A 9,494-nucleotide genomic window follows, 5' to 3' on the forward strand; every position below is an offset into this window, starting at 1 on the left:
CAGTTTCCTCAGAAACCAGCTTGTGATTCTTGCCGATTTCGCAAATCACATGCCATCCATTACGTCGGCAAGACGGCGACCCCACCCTCTTCCCCCACACATTTCATTTTGCATCAACTTGGTCACTGTTCATAACTTCATACTATAATTCTCCCAGCATCACATACCTGCCCCTTCCTCCCTCCCTCCTAAATTGGGGGCAGATCTAATTTTTCAGGAAAAAAAACAACACTTTTATTTAGCGTGGAAAGATTTTTCCGATTAGTGTTCATTTTTCGTATAAATAAACAACAAGACACCAACATGCCTAATCTTACCTTTCTCTATCCAACTCTTATTTTTTTTACTAATCCCATCTGAATACCATAGCTTTTAAGGTTATTTTGCTGTTTAGTGCAGACACTGCAAGGAGAACTTGGCATTGGATTCAGGTTCTTAAAATCATTCTCGAGGATAGATTCCATCATATGATGGGGAACAAACTGTTCCAGCCTCACCGGCCAACCCACCACCACCACCGGCTAATGTCAACGTTTCAAATAATTGCTCTTCATCACAAGCGTCCCATACGCAACTTTTCATGGATCCCACCATGAATTGGGTCTCCACTAGAAAGATCAGAAAAGAGAGAGAGAGAGAGCGAATTTCTTTCAGACAAAAGCAAACTTCAGAGAAACTCGAAGCATCCAAAAAGCAACACGTGATTTGACTCAACTGTCAATCCTTTTTTCACACAAAAATCTCTGCATGTAAAAGACTCCCTTGTCGTTTGAATGAAATCACACATGGAAAGTTTAGATAATAAGCAAAGATGTTCATTTTGTCTGAGAAATTATCAAACAAGCGAGACATGGAAGAAAATAGCATAAGTTTAAAAGTAAGATTGATACCTTGCTCAAAGTTCAATAGTTCGAAAAAAGTATAGCATTTCTCAAAATCACAAATTTATTATATCGACGAGATAAAGTAAAAGCCGTTTGCCAGAAAGTTCAATAACAATGAGCACAACTTACAGAGTTAGCATGTAGAAAAGGAATCACCCAGAAGAAAAAGCAAAAGCTGAGAGAAAAAAGTTATGAGAAATGGATTATTGAAAAAAAATGCAAAAATTACAATGCACATTGAATACCTTCACGCACCCTGAGATCTATCAGAAGACCATGGCAAACCCACGGTAACAGAAGATGTACCACCCATATGGTTTTCTGAGGAATTTGTGAATTTACTCTTCCTAGACCATTGCCAGATCTTGGAAACAGAAAAGCTTTCACCTTTACTTCCAATGTTAATCTTCTTCCCCTCACTGTCCCCATCAATTGTGGAATTCCCGTGTTGTCCGCCTCTCCCTTTCACAATCCTCATACTAGCACCCACTCTGTTGGGGCAAAGGGCAACTTGCAGCTCTGAATCGGCAACCACATATTGATATGATCCCATAGAATAACATCTTCTTGCGTCCAAATTGCTGCTACTTGTCTCTCCCACTCTTCTCTCAACTCCTCCTCCTCCTCCTCCTAACCCTCCTCCATCATTCGAGCTTCTAAATTTGCCAAGTCTTACAGAAAATACCCTCTTTTCACTCATAATCTCATTCTCTGCAGGCTTTTGCCCAGAAAGAGCCCCACTTCCCCCATTAATCGAAATTCCATCTTCTTCCCTCCGATCTTCAAAATAAAAAACTGGGTTTTCAATTGCAAGCCCAGGTGTGTAAAGGTTCCCTCTACAAAGAGGGCAAGTTGAATTAGATAGTAGCCATGTGTCTATACAATCAATGTGAAAAGCATGACTACACATGGGAAGCAACCTCAACTTATCTTGTTCTGAAAATTCACAAAGGCAAACAGCACAATCAAATGGCTCTTTCAGACCCATTATCTCTTTGTAAAGGAAGACAGGGAGGGCATCAATGAAAGCTTGATCTAGGCCAGAATCGTGAAGTTGAAAGAGTTGTTGTAACTGTCTCTGGAAAGTATCGGACTCAGACATATCTGGGTATCCATTGGATTCGGTAATTGATGATGAAGATCTATGCTTTACGAGAAATCTAATAAGCAAGTGAAGGAGACCAGATATGAAAAAGATGACAGCTAGAATAATTATGATAAATAGTATTGCTGGGCTTATTTTACCTCCGGATTGTTTCTGGTAACCACTAACATTTGGCAATGGAGGAGGAGGAGGAGAAGAAGGGGACGAAGAGAGAGAAGAAGATAGCGGATGATAGAGAGGAGGGCTGGTGAGAAAACCATATCTCAGCCTCACTTTAGATTCAACCCAAGACATCTTAGTATACAGGCATACTAAACACCACCGCTTTCCTCAAATGGGCAGTTACCTATATGAAACCTCAAGACACAGTTTTTCTTGCTTCCTCTGAGATTAAAGCCAGCTCATTTAATGCAGTAAACAAGCAAAAGTCACATTATTTCTTGCACTAGCAAGAAACCCAGTATAGTTTAATCACTAGTGGGTACAAAATACCTACGTTTTGACTCGGATTTGCAAGCAAACTGATACTTGCGAAGGAAATATTTACTTGTACCAAACACACCACCTCCTATCTTCCGCATTGACATTAAGCCAGAGATATTGGCGTATAGGAATATTGAAAGGGAACACACTTTAGAGGTGTAAAGGTTGCAGTTTACCTACCTCACTCAGCTCCGAGAAAATCTACCATTAATGAAGCAAATTTTCATGGTACTCGAAGAGTCTTTGTCTTGGACAGTGTTTTTTTTCTTTTGGCAGTGGGAAAAGAAAAAGGAAAAGAACAAAGAAAAGCCCCTGAACAGAAAATTGGCACGCTTCGAGTCCTAGGGCTTTGATCTCTTTTTATAACGGAAGAAAGGAAGTGAGGTTAGAGGAAATGAGAAGAATGGTAGTAGCTTCCAAAAAGCAACAAGCTATAGAGAGCATCCAAAAGGAATACCAGGGGCAAGTTTGTGATATAGAATGGCAAGGTCATTGACCTGTACACGTGTTACGACGACACCACTTTTCACTGGCTGATTAGACGTGACGCGTGCACACATTTCTTGGCTTACAAATGTGACGAGTTGGACCAAAATAATAGTCGCTTAGGAAGCAGAAGAACATAATAATAATAATTAATTATTATTAGAAAAAACGTGTTCTCAAAGTATAGAACATTTTTATTAAGCAATTGTCAATCTTTTATTGATGAAGGAACATTATGGAATTTGCTTTTCCGTTTTGGATAACAAAGGATGAATCCGAATTAGAGTTCTTTAGAGGAAATTCATCTGATTAATTCATGTGTTTCTATATTTGTATTTACAAGTAATTTTTATAGTTGAAAGTTGGTTTCCATATGGAGGGTTGTTTTTTTTTTTTTTTTTTTTTTTTTTTTTTTTTTTTTGTCTCAATCTAGGGAATGTTCTTTGACAATTTTCGTAATTTGCTTTGTCAACAGTAGAGGATATACAAAGACAACCAACGTTTTACCTTTCATGAATTGTTTTGTTTTCAAAGCAAGTTAACTTAACTTAGTTAAGTTTAAAAGGTTGATGTAGGTATTCCTCCATTACAAATGAGATTTATCAATAAAATTAGAATGTCATTAGATTTGATCTCGTTTGGATAATGAGATAAGATGAGATGATTTTAATGAAAGTTGAATAAAATATTATTAGAATATTATTTTTTAATATTATTATTGTTTTCAAACTTGAAAAAGTTGAATTGTTTATTATATTTTGTGTAAAAATTTAAAAAAATTATAATGATGAGATGAAATTATTTTTATATCCAAATGAGGCCTTAAAAGGCCATGGTGAGTATTTCTATATCTTATCTTGGAAATTACACAGGACTAAAAAAAAATGTTCTAATATTTGATAATAGACACCTTTCTCTCTCATGAATTTTTGTTTGAGAATTGTTACATCTAGAAACATATTTTCAAAAGCAAATTTATAAATTGATGTAGCTTAACATGAGATGTCAAATTTACTCTCTAATCAAAATAATTTATAACATGACGTATCACATTAATTTATAAATTTAATTTATAAGAAGTTGTTTTATAAATCAAGCATTTATTGGATGCTAATATTACGTTGAATGAATCTTTAGGAAGGAAAATGTTAGTATAACTTTCAAATGTGTCTATTCATATATTTAAATTTTTTATTAGTAATTAAGGAAGTGACCATCTGTATTAGTGTGTATATTTGGAGTGCACATTTAGGTCCGTGAATTGAGATGAAAGTTGAATAAAATATTATTAGAATATTATTTTTGTTTTGAGATTTAAAAAAGTTAAATTATTTATTATATTTTGTATGAAAATTTAAAAAAATTGTAATAATAAGAATCGAGATAAAATGAGATGTGATGAGACACATTTTGTATCAAAACCAGGCCCACGTGCAACCTAGCATTGTCCCTTTAGGAATGGGCCCAGCACGAGGAATCCATATATTAAGTATTGCGTCGGCACTGTTTGGTTCGAAGGTTTGTCTAATTAGCCAAGGATCGATTCCAAGCAGTACTTGTTTGTGGGGAGAGAAAATTCTTGACTTAGATGAAGGGGTTTAGAATTTGGATATCAAGGAGTACTGGTTTGGGTTTCAAGGGTTGGATCCTCCTTCCCCCCACCCCCCCCCCCCCCCCCCCCCCCCCCCCAAAATAGAGCATGTTTTAGGATTAAAAGCATCAATATTAACACCTTCATCTCTAAAATTTAGTCATATTCTCTTCGTCTACTCTCCTTTGATAGGAAACCTCACATACTTTGCTCAAATCAAGAAAGATTAAGAGCTTTTCATATGATGCATCATGTGCCTATGTAAAACCCACTATCAAGAGTAATAACTCAGCTCTTTAAAAATCCATCTAAAATTTAAATGGGTTTTAAGATTCATTGGTTACAAAAAAAAAAAAAAAAAAAAAAAAGAGTAGAGAAAATCAAGAAAACAAAAAAAACATAACTAAAATGCTTTATTAACTTTAAATAAAAATTACTAACTTAATTAGTTATATTATTTCGCATTCAATAATTTTTAGCTTTAATTACATGTTATTTGATTTTTATTTAATGACATAATAGAGAAGTTGGTGATGTGGCTAAACATGAAGAGTAAAGCTCATACCTCTTAAATATTATATTTTGTAATTATAGGACTCTTGCTTGCATGTAGCACCCCAATTGACCCAACTCTATATAACATTATTAACAGAGTAATGCTATGCACTACATTCTCATTCTATTTTGATTATATTAAGTAGTATGTGTCACATTCATAACCATTAGATGATAAATAATTATGCAATAAATGATCATTTAATAGTGATAAATATATTACATTATACTTAGTGAGATGAAAGTGAAATAGTAGTATAATGTATATAATTTTCCTTATTAACATGATAGATATTGATAAAACCATTACATTTACCATAAGAAAATTGTTGATGCGACACTTTGTCGAGGAAGTGGTGTTACACTTGAAAGCTCGTGTCACAAGGAGATCTAAATTTTCATGTAAAAGATATAATAGGTTGTTTGTATGGTTTTCATTTCTATATTATATCTCATTCTTCAATGCAATGTTGATCCCTATAGTAAAGATGTAGATATTAAAATATCTTCAAAATCCTCTTCTGTGAAAGGTGAGAAAAATAATACAAAGCTCATGCTATTTGGTTTGTATATGAACAAATTGAATTTAAATTATGAGCCTAAGGTGCTGTTTAGATAGTGAGTTCAGATGAGATGAGTTGAGATGAATTGATTTGAGATGAAAATTGAGTAAAATAATATTAAAATAATATTTTTTAATATTATTATTATTTTAAAATTTGAAAAAGTTGAATTGTTTATTATATTTTGTATAGAAATTTTAAAAAAATTATAACGATGAGATGATATGAAATAAAATGAGATAAAATAATTTTTATATCCAAACCGAGTCTAGAGATCAAATTGGATATAGACCAAAAATCCTTGGGTGATCCAATTTTAGTGGAGGCCAAGGGCCTTAGCTCCTCACCCTAGAAAACGAAAACTTTGTATTTCCACCGTAACTACCGTTGTAGATCAACCAGGAATAGGTAAAAAGTGTTTATGGAGCATGGACGTGCTTACAAGCCCAATCGCAGTTATTTATAACTCTTAATAAAATAATATTTTTTAAATATTTAAAAAATCACATCAAAATAAAAGTCAAACTAAAATTTTAAAAAATATATTATTTTAATCCATAATCGTAAACAAGTTGGTGGTATATCACTTTTTATATATGGGACTACCAAAAATTCTACTAAATTGAATCATACCGGTTCGGTCGGTTTTAAGTTGAGTTTGGATATCAAAAACATATCAATCTATCTCATTTAATTATTATAATTTTTACAAATTTTTATATAAAATATAATAAATAATTTAATTTTTTTAAATTTTAAAATAATAATAATATTAAAAAAAAATATACTAATAATATTTTATTTAATTTTTATTTTAAATCATCCAAACCCCACCTTAGTTTCTGAAAATTGAAACCGATTAAAAACTAGTTCGGTTCTCATTTTCATGATTTGAAAAGCGAATTAGATCAAATTGAACTGAAATATATATTTTTAATTTTTTTGTATTATATATATATATATATAAATCATACATATTATAAATTAAAATAAAATGAATTTTGAATCTTATTATTTATCCTTCTTTAATATCAACTTACTCTTAAACATATTAACATGTTTATATATATCCTTACAAAGTAAGTTACGTACTTATAATATGGTATAAGTATAACATATGGTATAAGTATAACATACATAATATAGATTATATATTTTGATAAGTACATTTTTTAAGCTAAGTAGTTGGTAGACGGTTATTTTGTAGTTGGACCTTTTACTTGGTGGTTGCATTTACATTTGTTTTATTGTATTTTTTAAAGGATTTTTAAATTTATTTTTTTATGTTGGACTAATTGGTTTTTATATGCATGTTTTGGGCTTTTAGGAATATTTTATATGCATTTTTTATTAGGTTTTCTTAACCATTATTAAATGCATGTTTTAATTAAACTGATTAGTGTACTTTGGCATATTGATCGTAGTATTTATTTAGTTAATTGGTTATATGCATGATGTTTTGAGCTGAAAATAATGTTTTAGGCTCAATCGCTAAAAAACTTATCCATTTAGGTTGAAAAACCAACTAACCTAACAAAAAAAAACTCAAAATTGAATCACACGTATGAAACCGAATCAAGTCGAAAAATCGAAAGTTCCAATTCCCTGGATTAACCATCGGTTTTACTTCTTGAAATTTCAAAATCGACTTAAATCCGTTTGGTTCCAAAATATATTCAAAATCAGACTGAAACTATTGCACTCCTATGTATATATCCCACAAGTTTCAAGTTTTTAGAGCTAGCTAGCTACAGAAGATGTCCTCGAGGATTTCTCTGAAGTTCTATTTGGAGCCATTGAAAGCCTCGTGTGTAAGAGAAATCTCACACCTCAACCGCGATTTGTGGCTGCTATTGACCGATGGCCAGTGAAGAATAGAGTTGATGTGGAATATTTTTTAGGCATTCTTAGAGTAGGGATATTTGATATTTTCCTTCTATCATAATTCATAAGATTTCATTTCAATTAAAATTGATGTTTACATAAAAAAAAAAATATAATTACACGATATGTTAAGATAAAGATTGAAGTATCACATCATGTATATTATAAGAATACTTAATAATTTTCCGTCCATGCCAACGATAATCAGCGGCTTGTTTGGAGGAGATCATTTAATCGGCAATTAGCAAAACTATCACTATTTTCAGTAAACAGATCATGCAGTTGCAACTTGTACGTGACTGCGCAGTCCCTTGTAACACCTATAAAAGAAAACAACAGATTGAAGCAAAGCTTAATTGATACTGTCATTAACGAGTTTGAAGTTCATATGCAAAGTATTTAAGTAATTATACATGAAGTGAATCAAAATATGTACAAATAGACTTGAACTGGTACTGATCTTCTGCAGTCTTGCATTGGTTGACTGATTGTCCATGGCCGCGTGAATAATTAAGCACATTAGAACTGAATGTTTAACGACACTTGTTGATGTCATGTTTTGCAGCCCAAGCAACTTCGCGATGGGTCGATCCGTTCCTGCAAATATAGAGGAATGGGGGCTCGGGGTGGTGAGAGACACCTCTAATGCCTAAGTCAATTTGACAGTCTGTAATTTAAAGGAGCTCAAATAAAGTGCATAGAGAGTTTTTTGGCCCCGCGAGGGGGGTATATATACTTGGTTGGGTGGTCCCCTAGCAAGTCGATCATGGTGATGTTGCTATGTACTCAAGTCGTGCCCTCTCCCAATGTTCTACCACACGATAGGTCATCCATGCATGATCGTGAGAACCACTGATAGTCCAGGGTTCACGTCGTGGCGTGTCCATTCCCGACCTTTATTAAATACAGCGTGGTCTCGGCCTGGTGCGCCCACATTCCAAGTCTGTCCAGCCGTCGGTGTCCAGGGACCAGGATTGTCCCTGACCCTGTGTATGTGGATTGTTGGCCAGTAGTGGTGTCAGGCCTTCTAACTCAGGGATCCACGTCCTGCGCGTGTGACTTTATTGCTTCTTTCTTGGCTTCCTAGGCTAACCTTGCTCTTCTCGGCCTGGCCCATTCTATCATTTCAAACCGATTTCCTACTTCCGGGCTACCCTTAGATCCATTAGTGGCTCCTGGGTTGGGCCCATGTGGTTTGGCCCGATCCTAGGAATGACTTCCCTCATAGTATCCCTTGAATTCCCACCATACACGTGTGTTGAGAATTCAAAACGTCTCCTTCCGCCTTTCTCGAGTCAGTTCCCCTTAGCGCATGCCCGATACCCTGCGATTGTTCGGTTGCATCATTAATGACTTGACGGGTTCTTCCCACCCCTTCGTTATCTGACAGTTCAGGGCAGGGGGAAGTCCGGCCATGCACTAGTTTACGTATTGGACAATACTTCCCACATGCCCGTCACTTGCTCCTTACGCTCTCGTGGGTTTGTGTCGGTTAGGTTCCATGAGGCCACTCCGCACGTTTCTCAAGACTTGGCACGTCCCTTGGTTTCCTGGCTCGGGTTCGTTTCATTGTCTGTAGAATGCCAACCGTCATGTCCTTCTCTATATAAAGCCCCCATTTCTCCCATTTTCTACCATATCTGCTTCTCATCCTTCTACATTTTCCTTCGGGCCTATTTTCCTAGTTTCTCCTCTTTCACTCTCTTGCTTCGTTCCTCCTTCCTTCCAGTTTTAAATGGCTCCCAAAGAATCTTCCGACGCTTGCCATCTGTACTTCGCTGGGCAGAGTTGGGAGTTGTTAGTCTTTGTTGATGACCTCCGCTCATTGAGGAAGGCATACAACATTTCAGAGCTGGTGTTTCTAGAGATCCCTGGGGATCGCTTAGCCACGGTGGACTTTGATGGGATGGCGTCTCGGATTGTGCTCTACCCCTTGATGTTTA

General features: G+C 35.0%; 1 protein-coding gene across 2 annotated transcripts; it reads right to left on the bottom strand.

Moving 5' to 3' along the window:
- Nucleotides 1-209: 209 nt before the first annotated feature.
- LOC121256140 (RING-H2 finger protein ATL47) lies at nucleotides 210-2,910 on the bottom strand. 2 transcript variants are annotated; one of them, XM_041156799.1, is made up of 2 exons: nucleotides 1,130-2,910; nucleotides 210-608 (listed from the first exon to the last, which is right to left on the bottom strand). In XM_041156799.1, exon 1 carries the CDS (start codon nucleotides 2,281-2,283, stop codon nucleotides 1,132-1,134), a length of 1,152 nt encoding a protein of 383 aa, XP_041012733.1. In that variant the 5' UTR covers nucleotides 2,284-2,910; the 3' UTR covers nucleotides 210-608; nucleotides 1,130-1,131. The 2 variants fall into 2 exon arrangements, with proteins under 2 accessions (XP_041012733.1, XP_041012734.1); XM_041156800.1 differs by lacking the exon at nucleotides 210-608 and adding an exon at nucleotides 628-761.
- Between the last annotated feature and the right edge of the window lie 6,584 nt (nucleotides 2,911-9,494).

Source organism: Juglans microcarpa x Juglans regia, chromosome 3D, assembly GCF_004785595.1.
Source record: "Juglans microcarpa x Juglans regia isolate MS1-56 chromosome 3D, Jm3101_v1.0, whole genome shotgun sequence".
NCBI classification, from domain to species: domain Eukaryota; kingdom Viridiplantae; phylum Streptophyta; class Magnoliopsida; order Fagales; family Juglandaceae; genus Juglans; species Juglans microcarpa x Juglans regia.